The following is a 21,611-nucleotide window of genomic DNA, read 5'->3' as shown; positions in this document are numbered from 1 at the left end:
AAACGTGTTTGAGTTTGATATTCTGGTGCCTCTTGCGCTCTTGCTCCCCGCCCACTGGAGGCTGACAAAACTGGCAATAAGCAGACGCATTTTTGGGAGGCGGCTTGACAAGTTATGTTCAGGAAGCTGTTGAGTTTCGCTTTTTCTTTCCGAGTGGGACTGGTAGAAGTTTTCTGGAGGAGATCTTAATTGCAGACGTGCAGCACAGCAAGATGTGTTTCTGAAACAGCCGCTCAGCTCACCACAGGTGTGGTGAGGGCACATCTTTTTTACTTTAAATGATCAGGGACTGAGCTGCTTACTTTTAGGCGATTTTGGTGGTTTCACACTCATGGAGCTGTGTGCTCTCCGCCTTTGGTGATGTGGGCAGGTGTTGCACCTCCGCACGTGTTGGGAACCATACAGGAACTGGTCTGGTTGCTTCGTAAGAAATTCTGTAAATGCTGTTGTGCATGTGAGCTCTGCCGGCTCAGCTGTTTTTCTGTGGTCCACCACAATCAAATTGTGATTTTTCGAGTCAGTAGAAGGACTGCAAATCTGAAGCTGGACCAGCCTTCCTTACTGAGGGTTTTTTAATGCCTCAGTTTCCATAGCAATGGAAATAAGCACTCCTCTCGTTTGAGTGCCGGGTATGTGCGTGCGTATATGTGTCTTGCATAAGACTGGGAGGACAGTGCCTACTTCTTTTCCTGGAAATAGGTTTGGAAGGGAGGAGGAGTGTTGGATAATGGCTCTGCAGAGCTGCTGCTGCAAACTAACATATCTCAGGGAGGGGGACAGGTACAGGGAGAGGATGACTGTCACCGGAGCCTGTGCTGGCTGAGACCCCCCGACAAAGGAAGTCCCTCGATCATGAGTTTGCTTTTCATCTGCACACTTTTTATTAGGAGTTAGAACTTGCAGGAAATAAAATGCAGTCCTTGAAGGCAGGGGAACGTGATGTTAGTCATCGATATTAGTCGTTGACAGTTTCTGCCTTATGGGCTATTCAGGCTGTTTCCTGAAAAAGCAAATCTTTCATTAGCTAGTTATTTTCCTTAGCAGTGCTGTAAGGGCATCAGCAAATAATACAGTTCCTGGGAAAGCTGTTGGACTGTTTAGTGCCTGCCGGTGTGATCAGGGGAGAATGATGGGGAAATTTTAATGACAGAAATTCTATCAGAGCTGAAAAATACGAATGGCTTCAAAATGCTGTTCAGAGTTGACTCCTTAGCAATCAATTTTAATAAATCTTCTATGTGCAAATGAGGAATCCCAATGTCATGTTGTCTGATATCTGGATTTTGACGGTTTTCTGGTGGTCTTTGACATTGTGTCAAATGTATTGGGAAGGTGTGATGCAGCAGAGCCACTGAAACACGTTCACCTCTAATAGGAGCAACAGTATAGCCTACAGAACTACAGGGAAAAATGCAGTATCCCAGTGAGACTGCAGCTGAGAATTAGGTGGGTAGAGCGGACATGCTTGGGGAGTCAGAAGGAGCAAAGGCACAGTGCTGCTCCAGGAGAGTGCTGCAAGATCAGCAGTGCCCTGGTCTCAGTGCCTTGTTTGCAGGACTCGTCCCCTCCCACCCCAATAAAGCTTAGATTTTTTTCAAAAGTACAAAAGGACTGTGAGACTTTGTACCACTCACCTTAACAGCAGTGAAAGTCCTGGTCCCTCCAAGACAGCTTTGAAAGCATGGGTTTAAGATAGTTGTTTAAGACAACTAATGGAGTAGAATGAACCGAGGTGTTCCCATTATTTCTTAGATTCGGTGTTCTGTCAAAGATTGTAGCTGGTACTGTTATCCCTGCTGATCTGTGTTTTAGCTAATTATGTTGTCGCAGCTTCTAAAATCTCTTCTTTGAGTTCCTATGTACTTTCTCATTAGTCTCATATCATGATCATGTAAGTTCATATCGGCCTTTCGGTATCTTTGGTTTTTTGAACATGTCCAGTGGTCTTTCTGTTCACTTGCCATTCAGTTCTACCATTACAAACCAGTCTTTGCTAGAGCTTTGTTCACACGTTTAATAATATCAAGAATTTCGTTTCTGTATTGCCTTAAAACTACATGATCGTAATGTAGGAACTGAGTTCACAATTTCGCCTCTAAGCAACATGTAGTGTAAAATAGTTGCACCTCCTGAGGTTATGTGGTTGCTCTTTTTGCAAGTGATGTTCACACACAGATAGACATTTTAATTAGATGCACTTTTTCTCTTCCTGACATCTTTATGGCAGATATATAGGTTTTCATAAACTTTTCTTGCTAATATCCACTTACCTTTACAAGGTCTATTTTTCTCTGTAATGTTACTTTAACCCAGTTTTTCATTTTACTGCAAGTCACTCTAATTAGGACATCTCTTCTCTGTTCAGGTTTCTGTAATTTAGCTTTACTGAACAGGTCTGTCAGTGGATAATCAATGGTCTTGCCTGAAACCTTGGTTTATGTAAGAAAGATATGGCTTTCTCAGATAAGTCATTATAATGTGTATGCAAAAGGGAATTGATATCAATCAACTTTATGTTGGAAGAACAGTATCTGCATGACATTTTCCCCATATGGTTATTTCAGTTACAAAACCATAAATCACATCTGAAATTAACTGTTACAGCTTTCTAGCAGTCCAGGAATCTTGTACTAAAAACCATAAGAAATACTTCTAATGTGTAGTTTGAGTTATTTGTTTTTATTACTGGGTTAATTGTTTAAAGAAACACCTTCTGTGCTCAAGATGAGCTTTCAATGGCTGTAAATGCCGCGGCACATGCTTACCTGACATTTGGAGAATGACACTGGCGCAGCATTCATCCTTATTGTGAAATTGTTGTGCCCATGAGGAATGCTGTAAAAGAAGCTGGTGCTTACAGGGTGGCATAATTCCAGTTTCTGACAAGCTCTCTCTCTAGCACCATTGTTCTGCAGTCTTTTGGTGGGGAGAGGAGATCTTTGAGTTTCTGAGTCAAAAAGGCGTGACACACATCCATTTTTCTTTTTTCCAGGATCTTTCCCAGGGAGTATCTTCTCCAGCAAATCCATCTTTATTCTCTCGCAGACCTTCAGCAGGTAAGTTTCTTCAACTAATTCTACCTGTTACACATCAAGTCTGTTCTCATCTTCAATGCTAATTATAGATTCCCCCTTCTAGCTAATCGTAGCATAAATAGCTTTACTTCCAAGCCATCTCTGTGGTTTATAGTTTAATATAAAAATGGGTTAACAGGAGCATTGGTTAGGGATGAGAGAGAAAGCCTAGAGCATCACTGTTGAAATGGGGCTGGAAAGAGGCTGTGAAAGAAAACTGTAGTCTGCAAAGAGAACTTTGGTGTGAGAAATTGTTCATGTGATTGATGAAGGCTCATGTAAGGCTCAGCCTACAGCTGACAAGTAGTATTTATTTCTTTGCTGAAAGAACAGTTATTCAGGAATTTATGAATTTGTACAGTCCCTTCTGCAACATGCTTTTTTACAAAGTCTACTAGGCATTACCACAAGAGGGCAAAAAATTAAAAAAAAAAAACCACAAACACAAAAACCTCAGCAAGCCTGCTACACAAAGTCAAACCATGCAGCGTTACTATGACAGACGCGACCACAGAAGAGGTAATGTGCCAGCAAAACGTGTCTTTGCATTGATACTGATTGAACTAAGCAAGCACCTTGCAGTACATCTGCCTCAACAGCAGAATTTTATTACGTACCAGATTAAACAAGAAGAATTTGGCAAAAAGAGCTGAAAAGAGAGGCTGGGGGATCTAAGGTGAATGCGCTGCAGTGCTCAGATGCACAATGGAGGAGGCAATGAGGTAAGATGCACTAGCTGACCTGGGCACTCTGATGTCATTGCCAGTGATATGTAAAACACATTATTTTAAGCTGCTTCTGTTGATGTTTCCCTTGTCTAGTGGTGCCTTCCCTGCAGGATAACAGGTAGCATAGTCAGTTCTGGATGTTCAGTTGACACATTTACGTTGAGGTAGTTCAGATGCCCCTCAGAGCTGGAGACCACAGAACTGCAGGAAACATGGCTTTTGTTGGCTGGTGAAGTCACAGGGTAGAAATGATTCCATATATATAATAAAAAGGCCAGTCATCTGAGGTCTAAAACTGTTTCCGCATCTTTTCGGCATGTTCTGCTATCTCATCTTTAATAATCGAGCCATGAAAAAGCAAGCTACTTAACTCCGGAGCTGCAGTCTCCCTGGTGGGCCTGTCTGTTAGCCCCCAGTGCTTTGTAAGCTGCTTAATCAGTTCCTAACATTGGTAGTAGATGTTTTAGAAGCAATCAGCAGCTTATCAAGCACCCTGTGGGAGGGAGGGAGCGTAGAAGTCACAATTCATCCATTGATTTAGCAGTTCCTTTTAGCATGTTTCTTTGTGTTTGCAAGACACCTTCTCTTCCCCTGAGGGCCCCAGCCCCAAATTTACGGTATTTAGAGGCAATATAATTTGATTACCATTTCTGCTGGGGTGGGTTAAATTGCATTTACCTTTTAATCTAGCTATATCCTTGTTGTCAGCCTGGAGAGGGTTTTCCACTTCCCGGAGGCTCCAAGTTTGAAACTGGATTGCCTGTTTTTGTCAAAGTGGACCCAGAGTGGAAAGGGGAGCGGGGTCCCATTGAGAAAATGAATCCAACAGCCAGAGAAACACTAGTACCCTTACAGCCCTGCTGCCTCCCTGGTTTGTCCCTTACCACTGCTTTCTCCCGATTGCTCATCATTTTCTACTGACCTGCAGTTTGGGTGTTTTTTAATCCTAAAAGTTTCCCCTCCTTTTGATTCCTCTGCTGCCTATTTCCTCATATCCATTGGCTGCTTTTGCACTGTATCCTGCTGTCATGTAGATTGTGTGTGTTTGGGGAATTAACTAAAAGGTTTATTAAAGATTAATGGAAAGATAAGGCATGGTGAGTGAATTAGAAAAGCAGAGAGGGGTAATCTGCAGATATAAGCAACCTTTACCCTGGTTAGTCCCAGCTCAATTCTGATTTGTTTCCTAGCCAAGTTCTCTTTAAAGATCCTAGAAAACATGGGTCGTTTCCTGCCAAGCAGCTGAGTTTCAAAAATGTGGTATGAGGGTCTGGTTTTAGGTGCAAAAAAGTTGAAATGCCTATTTGCCAGTAGATGAAGCAGCATGTAATACTATTCTAAAATGAAATCCAATTTAAATCTCTTTCCAAGCTTAACAGAGCTCCGTGCCTAGGCCTTATGGATGTGGCAGAATACATACGTGAGCTGTCTGATGGTCTGGGGATGGTTGTCACTTGGGTCCATTTGGACAGGGCTCTACTGGGGAAGACCTTAACTGTGAGGTTAAAAGCAGAGTGGAAAAAATGGAAACAAAATGTCCTTAATTTTGGAAACTCATCAAATCCTGGTGAGGTAGTGGTTTTGCTAGTACTTTACTCATTAACAAATGCTCGTAGTGCAGATATGAGTAGGCCTGACCTTTAACCAAAGAGGCAGCAAGTGATGGTCTTTATTTGTATATGCATGTTTATGTAAAATAAACACAAATGCACACATGTACCCCAGCAAGGATTCACTGCAGACCAGGGCCCCAGGGACTACGTTAAAGTTTACAGCAAGTCTATCTATGGGCATTCCCATGGGATACATATTCTTAGAATCCTCTTGTCATTGTTGTCGTTGGAGGTGTTAGCAGACGAGATAACTAATTAGGTGCATTCAGACTTAACAAGCAGAAACACGAAGTGTGACAGCTTGCCTGTTCTGCCCCATTGGCCACGCTTGCTTTCCCCTCCAACCCTCCCTGGCGTCATCGGCCCAGGAGTGATCTGCCCTGCGTCACCCACAACACCGCTGCCTCTCTCTTAGCCGGTTTATCCAGGGCTGTTCCAACCAATTAAAGCTTTAAAGGGGGAGACCTCCAGTTGGTAGGAAGCGAGTATTCACTCCTGAAATTGCTGGTTTTAGCAGACATAGTACACTGGAAAAACAGATTACTCTTATTTATGTGCAGTGTAGTCCCTGATGGTGCAGTCACAGTCCAGGGTAGCCTCACCCTAAACATGCTGGAGGTGTGAACTCTGTTCTCTGCTGACATTAATAATGGACGTATCGCTGGTTTTGTGGACATGTGGACACAGTTCGTGCAAGCTGGAGTTAAAAACTATCCATTCATTTTGTGTGACGATGGGGCTGGTTTTTGTGAGACTGACGGTTTTTACACTGTTAAATATTGATTTGGACAGAAGCTGACTCAGACAAGACTCTTGCATTTCTTAGAAAAGTAATTCTTGCTACTTACACTAGATTCCATATTAACGGGAGCTTTTAAAGTAAAAGGCTTGAAGTGGCTATTGTGATGAGTTCAAAATTCAGGTGCTTAATCCACACAGAGAGTTAACTGATGTCTTGCCTGTTTTTTATGTTAAATAGCAAGATATACAAGTGTACAAAGATTATTGCAGTGATGGTCTTTACTGTAGAAACACTCTTAATCATGGCAATTATTTCATCCTGGTTATACTACCCCCAAAAGATAGGGTAAAATAAAAAGCATCCACGTAACGGCAAAAATGACTGGATGTCAAGGGTGGAAATTGTGAGCGAGACAGGAGATTTAAAAAGATGATGATTTGAAGACTTGTTTACACAGGAACACTCAGGAAAAAAAAATTGAAGTGACAAAATACAGGAATTTAAAATGATGAGTTGAATTACATTGAATCACTGTGTAAATATTGTTATTCAAAATATAAGTGGCTTTCATTTGGTTTATCTCCATTTACTTTGGAAGCAAAGTGAGCTAAATTGTATTAAGGCCATTTTCATCCTGAATGTGTATGCCCATACAGGGATTTAATGTAGTATAATTTATCCATTTTAACATTGTAGATAAACTAATCCGTTAAAATTTAATTAAAACATCCATTTACTTCAGATCAACTTTCCGGACTATCTACCTGTAGATGAACCTGCAAACAATGTGAAGAATAGTGGAGAGAAAGGATAGGAGAGCCCTCTTCTCACAATAACATAGCACAGGTCATACAGTGAATATGAGATACGCATAAAAATCCCTTAATGGAAATGCTTCTTTGCAGAACACACAGCAAGCATGAGGAACTTAATGCTACAGTAATATTACTGAGGCCAGAAGTTTATCATCTTTGAGAGGATTAAGTATCCATAATGAGAATGTCCACAGTTACACTACGTAAGATAAAGAGATTATAAGGTTTCAGAATAGACATATTATTTACTGAGGGGATTAGGAAGATGTCTTCCCTATTGACAGACGGATCAATGATTTCATCTTCCTCTGACGTACACAGTATTGATTACAGCGTCTGATAGGATTTTGGACTAGGTGAACAGTTGGTCTAACAGAAGCATTCCCAATATGAAAATCGTAATGTTTCTGTTCAAGATTTTGCGCATGTAAGGTTCCCTAACAAAAATGTGGGGAATAAAAACGAACTTCAGTGAAACATAAGTTCCACCTAATTTGAGCCTAGTATATTGTTAGATCAGGATTAGGAAGCCTTAGAAGAGCAAAGAAATTGTTAGGTCTCGTTCACTTTTCCAGGCTTTCAACCCATGCTGTACTTTCATCACACCTCCTTTTCCAATGGCAAATTTGGATCCTCCCTATATTTTCCTAGACTGAGATGGAGGAGTAGATTGGAGATGCTCTTTTTAGCATTTTTGCATGTGCAAAACTTTAGGTTGATTTAGACAAGTTGTTTCATGAGTCCCAACATAGCAAAGACTGCAAGGAGATGTGGACTTTTTTTTGCTCTTGACTTGCTGTTTTTTTCAGAAGTAAAACTTTTCTGATCACTCAGTCCTCATACAATTACTGAGAAATACTCAGCTTAGATTTATAACATACAGCCTGATGACTTCCAAGCCCGTCAGTGGTGGTGTCCTTGCCCAGCGGTTCCTTTTTATTCACGCAAAAAAGGATGGGATGTGGCACCTAACCCACATGCCTGTGCTGGTGAAAGCCAGTAGTGTGCGTGTGGCTACATTGATTGATCAAACTGGGTTTTGGCTAAACATACGTTGGGCTTGCACTAGTTTTAGAAGTGTTACTGGGAGAGGTGCATGACACACACACACACCCCCCCCCCCCCACTCTTAACGGATATAGCCGTACCTGTAAAAGCATTAGCGCAAACTCCGTTATATCAATGAGAAGGTCTTTTGCTGTCATTTGTTTCATTCAGTGATTCTTATTTACCAAAGAGGTTTACCCGTGTAGCTGTACCAGCAGATCCTTTCAAGGTTAGGCAAGCCCTTTTTTTGCTTAAGGGGCAGGAGATGGCAAATGAGAAGGAGAATTAGGTTTTTGGCAGGCCTGGCTATGGTGAGATGGCTGAAGATTTGTCTGTCGCCGTTCTCTGTGGGGGTTCACTGTGCTCAACAAGGGCAGCAAAGTGCCAGGCACCTCTGTGCCATAGCTGTGCCACAGTTCAGAGCTCAGCACCATCATGAAAACGTTGATGTACGTCCCCAGCCTCCCAAGCAAGGGTTGACACAGCACGTGTGACAGAGGTGCGGGTCCTGCGGTGCGTTACTGCCAGTATTCAGCTGACCACAGGTTGGAAGACGTTGCTCAGAGTAGAGCTGGTTTAAAACAGTGGTGGATTTTAACTGATGTGTCAGGTACAGCCCCTGCTCTTAAATATTTGGTAGGAGGTAAACAGAAACAGGTGGTTGTGTGGGGAGGTGGGAGGCGTACACATTGTTAATTTGTGGTCCAGTTCTTATCCTAAGGCACATGAGACCTGGACTCTTCCCAGCTCTGCTGCAGGCTTTCTCTGACACATAGGACAAGTCATCTTTAATGGGATTAAGGTAAAATGGGTCCCACTTTACTATGTGCATGTTTAAAATAGACATCCTAAGCACAATTAAGTTCAAAAGAGGGAAACCAGCACTTTGGGGGGGTAGTCCGTCTGACCTATTTTAAATATGTTGTGCAATTTAAATACATTAAGATTCTGAGGCACTTAGATAATTCTGTACTTGAACTATGTAAACATGCATCTTGGACCATAACGACATAATGCTGATAGCCATCTTTTGTCCTTCCTTTGCGACCTGTGTCTGTATGACTGTGGTAACTGTATTAGCAGAAGAATATAAAAATAGTCCTAGGATGGGAAAAACACACAATACCCATTTCCATAAATATTAAAAGGTCTGATAGCAAACAGCTTGTATACTTTCCTGTGGCTATGGCTCCTTTATCACTCATTTTTGTCACTCCCTGGAGTTTGCTAGCACTGAGCTGCCTTTCAGCAGAACAGGAAACTTCAGGTTAGCCGATATTCCAGGTGTGTGTATAATTCCCCAAAGTGCTGACAGCTCTGCTTACAATCAGTGGTAATGGCAATGATCTTACTGGCGTTTCCTTTTTACCTCAGCTCTGCCGGGGAAGAGGGTTGCTGTCATTCAGAATGGCGCGTGGTCAGGCGGAGAGCATGGCAGAGCCGGCTGGGCTCGTGGGTGAAGAGCTGGCCAGGCGCGTTTTGGCAGGTGGCAGCCAGGAAGACAAGTTCATCTGAGTTAGGTGTGTTAGAGACTTGGAGGCAAAGTGTGGAGATACGGCAAGATTGTTAATAGATATTTTTAATAGCAGAACTGGTTTTTGCGCTGCTTGAAACCAGAGTTTTCAACAGGGCTTATTAAATACATGTGGTGCTTTTCCATGTGAATATGTAATCTAGGCCGCTTGGGGTAAGTGTGGCTTTTTAGAATGAAACTCTGTTTAAAAACAACCCAGCAGCGGTGCCAGTGGCTCGCAGGAGCTTCTGAGTTGAGATCTCCAGAGATATTTTAATTTTTTTCAGCCCTAGAAGAGGCAGTAGCAATATAAGCTACCCCTTTTCTAGTGCTTTGTGCTGACCGGGTTTCTTCTGTTCTTTTTTTTGCTGTGCAGAATGAATGGCCCAGTGCTGGAGATCAGGGTTAGCAGTGTGAAAGATTGGGCTCTAACCTCATTGCTGTACTCCACATAAAATGTCTATTCAGAAGAGGCAGCTGGACATACCTCAAGGAATGACATCCCAAGAAACCAAATTTGCTGAGGAAACAAAATACTGTCTCAGGGCTTCCTGCTTGGATGAGAGAAGAAAAATTTTTTTATAAATTTTTTTTTAAATATACTTTGTACTCGCAGAGTTTTTTTTTTTCAGAGTAACCCTAGCCATTTTCTTGGTATGTTGCTTTCTTGTTCTAAAATCCTTCAGAGGACTCCTCCTTAAAATGCCCTGATCCAGTCCTGCGCAAGGCAGGAAAGTTTCTAATTTTGTGATATCACTCATGAAATAACGTCTTACTCAGTGGGCATGTAGAGTCAGTTAATATCTCTGCATGCAATTGCCTGCTTAATCTTAAAAAAAAAAAAAAAAAAAAAAAAAAAGAAAAAGGCAAAAAAAAGTGCAGATATATACTCTCTGCCTGAATGCATATTTGCTTGTGTGTGTATTTAGAGTCGTGTATGTTTTTAAGCTAAGGAAAGTGCTTTCTGTTCTCTACCAGCCAAATTCCTGGTACTCTTTCAACCTTGTTTGATTAAAACAGCCTTTAACCTTTGCTTGAATACCTGTTTCTTAAAACAACCTATAATTCATCCCTGCAACAAGATTAGGAGAACTTGGGGTGTGACAAAATTGACATGTAGCTGCCTGGAAACCTTGGGGGAAGGAGAACGGAGGAGAGACGACTGAAACGCAGCGAGTGTGAAGGCAGAAGTTGTGGGGCTGGAGTCGTGTTGCAGGGCTGGCGGGGGAGCTGGCACCAGTGCTTTCCAGGCCTGTTGTTCACACTGAGACAATTCCATCTCCTCCTCACTTGTGTCAGCTTGCACCCAGAGACCTGCTGAAATTTCAGGCTTTTCTTCCTTTCCATCAGGGGAGAGGGGGAGGGTTTGGAGGGACCTTGTCATCCTCTCTGCCTCCTGCTATAAATTCACTTGGACCGTCACCAGTTTGTTCCTCTCCCCCAACCAACGTAAAACTCCGTCTTCACCTTGCCCCCTGCCTATATGTGCTTGTCGCAGATTAGCAGCTTTTGCTCTTGACCTTGTTTTGTTTTTCCTCCTCTTCCCAGTGCTTATTACAGTTAGCGGCTAATTTGTGGAATATCACTTTAATACCAAATTAAAGTGCAACACGTTGAGTGGTCTGGTTTGGAAGGACCACAAACAGCAAATGGCTCTGCCGTCAGTGCGGACTGCCTGGTGCAAAGAAGTCAAAGGGAGCTTGTGGTTTCTGTTTATTCAAATTCTCACTCATTTCTGCTTTAGTTTGATTTATTTGGTGGTTGGTTTTGTGGGTTTTTTTGTTCTTCGCCGTGTTTATCGCCAGGTTTCCTTCCGGGATGTTCTCTGCCCTGCGTGGGTGATGAGTTAGCACGGCACAACGTGTGGCTGCGCGATGTTGCTTCGTCTGTGTCAAGGCCAGCGATGGCAAAATGGCGTCACGTGTGTCAGAGCCAACACCTTGCGCTGGTGTCAGCAGTGGGTGAGCGGAGTCCCTGGCCTCACCCGCCCCTGTTCACCCGTACCACAGGCTGAACAGGCCTTTGGGACAGCCAGGGACCTGCAAAGGCTGTAAAGGGAAGAGGAGAGAGAGAGGATGGGGTGGTACCACCCTTACTGTCGGGAGCTGGGATTGTGGCCCACAGCATGGCTGTAGCAACAGAAGATGGGGCTCTCCTGAAGTTACTGCTGTGTTCTTTTTTAATTTGTTCTACAGCAATGCATAGTGACTGATTCTAGTGTGCGTGCACACAAATATTAAGAAATCATTCTTCCCTTAAGTCACTTGCAATTTAAATAAACGAGGCAGGCAATCTGAAAGAGATGACTGGGAGTCAAAATGGAGCAAGGAAAGCTGACCAGACCAGTATATTGCACAAAAGATGGGGCAGAGCTGAGATCTGATATCTGCCTGCCTGGGGCTTTTACCTCATGATCATCCTTCCTCCTTCCATTTCCCTTTCCTCTGAAGTAAAGATTAATTGTGCATTGAAATTGTAACAAGAATTCGCGGTGTTAGGAATCTGGCGAACGGAAGGGAAAAAATCCTCAAGGAAATTAGCAGTCCACGAGCATTGTCTGTTCCCTAGATATAAATGACTAGGAACTTCCCAGCCAGGGAATGTGTTTTCCCTTTCTTTTCTCTGCAGCTGGCATTATTCTTAGCTCAGCATATTGTAGCATGCTTGTCTCCAAGTCCATGTTTTCATCGCAGAAATCCCGACCCTGCTGAAATCTGTCGCCGGGCAGAGATTCCATTGACCCTTTGCGCTTTAATGCCCAATCTCCACACTTAACGAATGTGGAAAATACCTGCTTGTTCTCCAGTTAGCAAAGAGGTAAAGGCAACCATTGAGCTTTCCTGCACCCCAATCTGCTCCTGCTCTTCCCGGCTTGTGACAGAGATCACCTGTGACAGAGAAGAGAAGGCGTCAGAAAATGGTTTCTGAAATGGATTGCGCAGTGTAAGGATGGGAGGTAGAGTGTGAAACAGAGATAGCTGACTGCAGCAAAAGAGATCTGAGGCAGGCATTAGGAACAACTTCCCAGCGGTTCTGAGCGCTGGAGAGTTGTGGGATCTCTGTGGTGAGAAGTTTTAAAGCAAGTCAGACAGTCGTCTGTCAGTTGGTCGTGCCGCAGGGTGAGGAATAAACTGGAAGTTTCTAGAGGTGGTTTTCTAGCTCTATTTTCTTATATCATTGGTAGTTCTTTCAAAAGCATATTTCTCATCTGTCCTGGAGGTGAAGAAAGATTACTGAGTGTTTAGTCTTCCTCCACAAAGCTTCTACCCGTGGAATTTGGACGGTAGTGAGCACAGTGGTGAATCCAAGCTGATCTGTTCAGGAGATTTTATTTTCCCTTTCGTTCAGTGCAGGAAGCACATTCTCTGTGGTACTCTGAAGTCTAGGCGAAGCTGGAGCTTACCTCTGAGCTTGTTAGCAAAAGGCTTGATTCAGACTAGCTGTTTCTGGGGAGGTGGAAAGAAAACAACCAGGAAGAGGCAGAAACTTTGTCTCTAGAGGATGGTGGAAAGCTGTGCACGATTGTTGACTGCTCCTTCAGATAGCTTCCTTCTGGCAGGCATGCTTGTGACACTAATCCCAATAATTAAAGGACTTTCTATCCCTTCAATGTATGTAATTGGGGATGGTGAATGAGCTTCATGTCTACCACCCCTTCTATTTTCTCAGTGCCTCTTGGCCTTTTCATGTCTCTTCTGCATTGCGTCAGTGCCTCCTGGCAAATTCTGTCTGTGTCTGTCTCTCAGAGCCAAGCATGCGTCTGGCCTTGAGAAATAATCATAAATTTTGTTCTGTCAGGAGGAGAGGCTGGGACAATCCAGTTGAGATTTGAACCTGTAGTTCAAGGTGTTTTAGGGATTTCGTATCACTTAACCCATCCCCTCCAGGCGTCACTTGTGTCTGACATGTAAATCAGACTGGAGGAATAAGTGGAACAGATTGCTCACTGCTCCAGAAGGAGGTTACGAGGCAAGCCTGTGTCTTTAAAGAGAGTGCCTTCTCATAAATGTTATCTGCAGAGAAATACACCAGCCCCTACATAAGTAGTTAATGTTACTGCTTCAGTGTTGGCTTATAAAACAACTTTATCACCTCTATGACGATAATGATTAACAAGCTGATTAACAAGGGTGGGGTTACAAAGCCATTTGGCAAATTTAGCTTGTCTCACAGTGGCAGTGATACAGAACCTGAGTTTTACAGTATTTTCACCACTTTACCTGGAATACTAAACTCTGGTGGCGAGGCTCTTAAGCAGAGCAGTAGCAACAGATACTCGTCTGGGAGGATAATAACCAGGGTTTCCTCCTGTGCTTCTGGTACATGAGGAAATTACAGGTCCAGGTGTGAGGATTCAGGAGAGTTGGGGACATTTCTAGCTCCCTTCTCAGTGTTTATTCCGTAATCACTTAGCCACAGTGAAGTGACGGTGTTCCTAGACACGCTGTTACATGATGCCTGTGGTTGTTGGCTGTCCCTTGTGTCAGAACTGGCAGGATATAGAGATGTGGGTAGATTTCTCTTCTTCCTCTTAGATTCTGTATTGCTTCTGTTAAAATACCCTTCATCTGTTGATTCTCCATTGTCTTGGATCTTAATATAAGAAAAATAATTTTTTTCTTTTTTTTTCCTTTTTTTTTTTTTAAACGCTTCTGCTTTTACTTTCATTATCATATGTTGGAAATTACCCAGACTAGCAAATTTAATCTAACAATTATTTCAATCCAGAAACCCTTGATGTGGTTTAACGTAATGTAACACTTTTCAGAATTTGGACTTCTTAACATTGGCACTTCCTCACATCGAGCAGAGCAGTGTATCTGAAAGCTCGGCAAGCTATATCCCCTTTACTGCCTGTCTTGACAGTCCTCATCTAGGTGAGCAAAGGTATTTATGATCTCCATGCTATGTAAACATCTACTGCACTTTTAGAAGTTGGTGAAAATGCATAGACAGGATAGGAGATTTGATGACCCTCACTCAAATTTACAACATAGACTCCTGCAGGGATGGAGGTCTTACTCCTTACCTTTTACTTCTTAGCTAGCATTGCTGACAGGAGCCCTGCCCTCAAAACAAACACTCACTGCCCAGAGAAATGTCTGAAAACTGTACTGTTTTTTCTCTCCTGTCCAGAAATTTCATCACGTCCGATAGATTTCGGTGTTGATTTATGTGGCCATGATGCAAAGGTTGGGCATTTCTGTGGACCTGGTCTAATAGGTGGGCGGAAGGCTATGGAGGCATTACTTGAAGCAATAGTGGATTACAGCTGACTCATTTTTCCTTCTGTTTCCACACATCCTCCCTCTAGTTCCCCCTAAAGCCCTTGTAATATTACCTCTTCGGGAATGACACAGTCTGAGTTTGGAGGGGACTTCCATGCTTATCTTGTCTAATCAATATTTGATTGCTTTTCAGTGACAGCCAGTCAGAGGCTTCTATCATGTTTTTTCTAATTTGAACAACTGTCAGGAACTGGAACAAACTCTAACTAATTTTGTATTAGGTTTTTTGTGCTTTTTTTTTTGTCTTGTTCTGTTTTCCAAACAGAAAGTTATTACAAGCCGTGAGTTTAGGTTACCATCTCTCTGGGTTAGAACTCTCAACAGAGACGAGAAGTTCTGCCACTGTTACCTTGGCCACTTTTCTAGTTTGTTTTTTAATACGAAAACATATATATTGCAACACTGTGCTCACTACATTGCTCTCCTGTGGGACTAGTTTGTGCAACCCTCCTTCATGCTGGTAGTATGTTCTCATACAAGGAGCCTTTGTTGACCGAAAAGGGAAGACAAAGTGACTTGACTTCTCTCTGCTGTGTGTAACGGGCTGGAGTTTTGGACTCCCTGTACTGTGCTGTTTGGGAGGAGGAGGTTTAGGGGCAAGGCTAGGGCTGGGGAGCAGGGGCCGTCAGCGGTGGACTGCTACCAGCATGGTGCTCGGTCCGGAGAGCTCGGATGAGGGATGGGGTCAGGACAGAGCTGTAGCTCAGCTGTGTGTCGGAGGTGGGGGGACTCCCTCTCCTCGGGTGCGGGGCAGCGTCGTGGGCTCAGAGATGTGTCAGGAAGGTAGGGCACGGGGACACCAGGGAGAGTCCCCTGGGCAACACGTGCTGCTCCTGGAAGTCGTCTGTGGGCAGCGGCCCTGTTGTGTGCATAGCGGACCCCTGAGGAGGATTTCTCTGCCTGTGGAGGATGCTGTGGTCTATGGCCTTTCCAGTTCTTGTTCTCTGGAGACAGCTGGCTGCCCGCTTGTTTCTGGAAATGTCACCCTGACAGAGCGAGGGAACTATGAGTAACTTCCAGTCTTTAGATAGAAGGATCAGGAAACCTCTGAGGGCCAGCAGCCCTCCTGACAAGTAGTTAAACTTTGACTGATCACACATTGCCCTCATGATCATATGAATGTGATGTACCCAAAGGGATTTCAACTTGTACCATAGCCCCTGCTGACTTTAGTCTTCTCTGTCTTCTGCTGAATCAGGAGAAACATAACCCAGTGCACGTGTGTCGTGTCTTCCCGCCGCCCAAGGCTCTCGCAACCGTTGCCAACATCGGCTTGTCTGCTAGCGTTTGGCAGTCCCCGTATTTCCGCCCCACCTCACTCATACAGGGCGTGATTGTTTCTTTGGATTTATACTGCTACCCAACTGAACCGTAGCACAAAGATAGACAGAGAAGAAAGTTTGATTTACCTTTATTCATAACTTCGACTTGTATGAAAAGCCTCTCTTCTAGAAATCATCTAAAAAAATTGTCCCAGCAGCCCTTGGCATGTGTTCAGATACTGTGTACCCCTGTAGTTTTCTCCCACTGCTGCAGACAAGTCTCTGCCTTCCCCTCTTGCTTGCCAGTACCACCCCAGCTTTCCCGAGCCGGCTGCAGGAGGCTGGGCAGCAGGGTGGGTTGCTGATCCTGCCGGCTCTCCGGGCTTCTCCACTCCCCTCCCAGCAGCCCCGGCACCTGCAGCCGTGCCCTGGCTGGAGGGATGCTCTCTGCAGTGTGGGCAGGGAGCCTGTACGGGAGGCTCCTCCAAAACACAGTTTGCCCCGTTTAGGGTGGGAAATATGTGGCAGTTACTGTAAAAAGCAGTGTTCGTTTTGTTGGTTTAACTTGTAAGTGCTTTGAGGGCAGGGCCTGTCTTTTATGGGTGTACATGTGGGTGTGTATTTTTATACAATTCCTAACGCGAGACACACACTTAGGAGCTGCAGTATGCAAAGCCACGGCTTTCTGTCCTGTGGTAGAGAAGTGTTTTTCCAGATCCACAGAGGTGGACAGTGATTCTGGTCTGAACACTGGGGCTGTTCAGAGACACAACTTGCTTTGGGCCTCCGAACACAAGTATTTTCCTCCCGTTGTCACCAAGCAGCATACCCCAATATGTTCTAGGTGCAGCAGTGGTAAGCTAACTGTAAGAGCATGGCCCCATGTCCAGAATCCTTTTGGGATGTGTTCCTTGACCGGTTTAGGAAGAGAAAGCTGCATTGCACCCTCCATTGCACCCAATTGATGACCAGGGTGCCATCATCAGTCACGTTTCACCCTTAATTTTGAACAAGGAAACAATTGCTTGCACTACAAAGAATTTGGATTAGAAAACAGACCTTGCTCTTCCTGTGTGCTGTAGGTAGAAGAGAATCTGAACTCAGCAAAATCTTGATTTGTTTTAAGCTTGATGCTCTTTTTTGTTTTGTTTTGTTTTAAAGAGGGAGGAATATATTTTTAAACCTTTGCAGGTGCATGTTGAGGCTGAATTATGTTACAGGGATAAGTCAATGGTGAAATTTTTTTTTCTGTTCCTTTGGTATACTCTTAACTTAGTTTTGTGCTAAATTTCCCCATTTCTTATGAAATGTCATGGACTGTTCTGCAGCTTATAGTGTGTGATTTCAGTTTCTCTATTTTGTAAACTTATTTTGTAAGCTTATTTTGTAAACTGAAATGTCCTTAGGAAAGGTTGGGGTCAAAGCTTAGGAGTGACTCCAACAGTGAGAACAGCTGTGTGCTGTGTTAGACTGCGTGGGGACTGTGGAGTCTCCGTCACTGAAAGGCTTTAGTAACAGATACAGCTGTAAAGAATGACGTAGATGTTGCTGGCTCTGCCAAGACGGCCTCTTGAGGTCTTTTCCCTCCATGATTTCCCTGATATCTGGATAGTGCGTTACATTTGGTTAACACACTTCTATTCTTTAATCGCTTGTGTTTCCTTGAAACTCAAGATCAGATTCCAGCATCAACTAGGAGAACATCCTGGGACTCTGCCATCATGGTTCTGGATGTCTAAACTGACCGACCCTGGGCCTCCGGCTGTCACAAGAGAGTGCTTAGTTACAGGAGAAGTTTTGACACCTTCGATTAAATATCCTACGCTTTTTTCCCAAGCCGTAAAACATTTGCTGGGGAAGTGTTGCCATGAAACTCCCCTTGGGGACAGCAAGTAGAAATCTTCCTTTTTGCTTGTCAGGGTAAATGGAGACGAGGATTTTATACTTGTTAGCTACAAACACGAATGAGAGGAGGCTGCAAGGAAAAGTCATATCCTGTGCACAGCCCTGACATCTCTGATGAAACAAAATTACACAAAATTTACAGATGCTAAAAATAGCGATAGCATCAGTTTGATGTTGCATTTTGTCTTCCCCCTATAATGCAGTAAAATGGCCTGTAATTCACATTGCAAAATTGGCATGCATAGCTCTTTGAAGATACCATCTTCATCGTATGTCTGCAGTGCCGAGAGTTACAAGCCACTACAGTGCTACAACAAGCCATACAAATAAATAAACAGGGACAAATACCACCAGCTCCTCGGGGGCAGCTGCCCACTCTCTGTCTGTCTTGCTTAGGTTGCGAGCTCTTCAGCATAGGAAACCTTTTGTGCCCTGTACAGACTTAAGTTCACCCCTGGTGCTTAGGAACGTAATAAATTATGTTAATTTTGTTTATTACGTTATACAAAATGTGATTTTAATTCAGAGATTTAACTTTTAAGTCCTTGCTGACAGTGACGTTCGTACAGACTTAGAGAGTTTGTTTGCAGCTCTGTCTTCAGCCTGGCATTTTAAGCTGAACTCTTGTAGCCCGTCAGAGGTGGTTGCTGTATTTTCCAAAATGCTTTGGAAAATATGTATGTATTGTGGTTTCTTTACTGTCTTTGTATGCGTATTTCATCTATTAGTGCTAAATGGCTTTTTGGACAGTGATTGTAGCTGTGTCACTAGCTGGGTGGCTTCACTGTTTCTTTCCTTCTGTTTATTGAATACTATCAGTTTTCGCGTCTCTCCCCTACTGAAAACTTTGGCTTTCAGACCCTCTGTAACTCTGGAGTCCGCAAACAAAAATTTCTTCCTTTAAAATGGAAAACAAAACCCAGCCTAGGGGAGCTAAACTAACTTCTGACCATCTGTTAGAAGGTTAGTAATATCACTACCTTGAACTATGGCTTCATTTTTGTATTTCACGCAGCAGCTTCTCTGCATTGTTTATATTCTGGTTGAAGGGGATCTTCCTATACCAGGATGCAATCGGAACGTCGTTTTTCCTCTAGCAGGAGCAGATGTCCTATCTGCAGTACTAGCAATAACATTGCCGCTTCCTGTTGTTGCCGATGTTGTTAGCAGGCTGGAGCTGAAAGCAAAGAGGGGGGCACGTTTCAGCCCGTGCCATTCGGTGACATCAACATCAGCACTACCCGCGCACCTCCTTTTCCACCTGTACTCTTTAATAGCGGCTATCTCGGCGAGCGGGCAGGAGTCGCCCTGGAACACAAATTTATTTCCTTTCTACTTTACGCAGGGGAGGAGCGCTTCCAAAATCTCTGTTGTTCTTCTCTGCCTTGACCTTTGCTTTCTCTAGATTCGTTTACACTAAACCCAAATTACAAGTGGTGTGTGACCATATTGAGGGAAGGGGTGCCTGAACTGAATCTGGCGCACAGATAAGTGTAAATCTCCCCACTCTTAGGTTTCAGGGCACAGCCCTGTGCGAGCCTTCAAGCAGCAATTACTGCATTCTTTTTCCTTTTTATAGGAGGTCACTATCAAATCCTGAGACACATTTCTATCACTAATCTGGCAGACTGCCATTCAGACCACAGGAAGCCCGGGAGAGAAGAATATACACTTAGGGCCTTATTCCATCTTCATTATTCCCTACACCAGCAGAATTCCTTAAAGTCTCTGGAAGTTTGATCTGAATGGAAAGTATTTTGCCTGAATAGCACCCCTTATTGAGGCATTGTCACCGAGTCACAAATTTAGATGAATGTTGTGGCTAGCAGTTTAATCTATACTGCATGGCCGTTTTTTCACACCAACACAAGGAGTGCTAATCACTTCTAATGGTCTAGCAGGATTGTCTGGCCGCGAGGGACTTCTTGATTTGAGAGCTGGACACTGAAGGAAGAAAACACAGTTCCTATGCAAGAGTTTATATGAGAATTTGCTCATTTTGGCAATGAGGGGAATATTATATTTTAATGGTTTTCGATGGGAAACACAACCTTACTGAAGGAGGAAAGCCAGGGTTCTGTTCACAAAAAATATGCAAAAAACTTGTGCTTTGGAGGAAAAGGAACAAAGACAAAACTGCGATTTGTGCATAAAAAATAACAAGAAATGAAGATCATAAATGTCAGGCAGTATCCGTAGCTGTCAGTTAGATGATAATATGGAAGCCTTAAACTCTTTTCCCATCTACTTTCTTGTGCCTTAGTGTATGAATGCATTGTTGTACTTAAAATGACTACTAATCTTGTATGTTATTGCTGTTTAGAGACTTACAGAGAGATAGTACCTTTGCTTTTATGTTTGGATCATTGCCAGCTCAGTGGCTACTATTATCACTTGTGATTTCACGGAGCTATAATTGTTGGGAAGTAACTTTCCTGTTGTTTTAACCACCAGCAGTGAGCTGCATTTCTGTGTGAATAAATATTGTTTCAGTCCTTCAGGGAGTTATAATCATTTTTGGGGGGTTCATTCGATGTTGTCTTCTCCTCATTTCAGGTTATTGAAGGAAAGCTGGCTCCTTTCTTGGGGAAGGTGATCAAGTTTGCCACCTCTCACGTGTACAGCTGCAGCCTTTGTAGTCAAAAGGGTTTCATCTGTGAGATTTGCAACAATGGAGAAATCCTTTACCCCTTTGAGGACATTTCTACAAGCAGGTACTGTAATGTCAGTCATACATTCGACTTGCGTACCATATCCTTGTGGATTCTCAGCCTTGTGACCTCCTATTTAAATAACTAGGGACTGGATCCCATTAATGCACATTTCAGGGCAGCTGCACTAGATTACTGGTCCAGGGAGGCCACCACAAGCAGACTTGGAAATAGATGGGAAGAGCTACTTCCCAAAGCCCTGTAAGTCTCAGAACAGCTGTTCAAAAAGGGAAGAGTCCTCAGTAGCATCACACAGTGTGTTCTATCCAAAGCTCTTCTGAGTTTGCAAAGTGTCCTGAAAAGCCAAATGGATTCTCTGGAGTGATCACAGACATCTTCCTGGTATCTGATGTCACTGGGCCCATAATGTACTGGGATTGTCCATTATAAAACAATAACCATCTATTCTGAAGTGTTTTCCCCATGAAATGTTATGGCTAATTCTCTGCTTTCTGTGTGCATACTCCTCTGTGCCTATGTATGCAAGATTTTTTTTTTTTTTAATGGCATTGCTATTCTCAAGTGGCTACAAAATAAATATAAGCATACGCCAGTCCTAAGCTAAACAAAAGAACCTTTATTTCACATTATATGGAGTGCTGGATGCCAGATCATGGACAGGAGTTGCATGGAAAACCTAGAAGCAAAATGCAGGAAATCAGAGCAGACTTGGCAACACAGCAGTGTTACTATTCTTTTTGAAAAAGATCTTGGATTTTGAATAAAGGAGGTTTTTTTTTTTTTTTTTTTTAAATTTAGCAGAAAGACAGTATATCTGACAGCACAGCATTCCTCCATAGATAAGTACTTTTCTGGCTGTTTCAAATACAGTCATTTTAATTTGTTCTCCAAAGTGTTCCATTGAAGGGAAAAAAAAAATTGAAGAGTCACCTTTGGAAACAGTCAGGGCCAG

At 43.3% G+C, this 21,611-nt stretch overlaps 1 protein-coding gene across 1 annotated transcript in view; it reads left to right on the top strand.

The window, feature by feature from the left end:
- The window catches only part of PLEKHM3 (pleckstrin homology domain containing M3), a 73,514-nt gene that overhangs the window by 39,774 nt on the left and 12,129 nt on the right, over positions 1 to 21,611 (top strand). Inside the window, exons 5-6 of the mRNA XM_075153462.1 lie at positions 2,993 to 3,056; positions 20,544 to 20,701. Of these exons, the coding sequence (XP_075009563.1) occupies positions 2,993 to 3,056; positions 20,544 to 20,701 (222 nt within the window). The remainder of the gene's footprint in view (positions 1 to 2,992; positions 3,057 to 20,543; positions 20,702 to 21,611) is intronic.

This window comes from Calonectris borealis, chromosome 6, assembly GCF_964195595.1.
Source record: "Calonectris borealis chromosome 6, bCalBor7.hap1.2, whole genome shotgun sequence".
In the NCBI taxonomy this organism is placed as follows: Eukaryota; Metazoa; Chordata; class Aves; order Procellariiformes; family Procellariidae; genus Calonectris; species Calonectris borealis.
The sequence above is the reverse complement of the archived record's forward strand: the minus strand, read 5'-3'. Positions and strand labels throughout refer to the sequence as shown.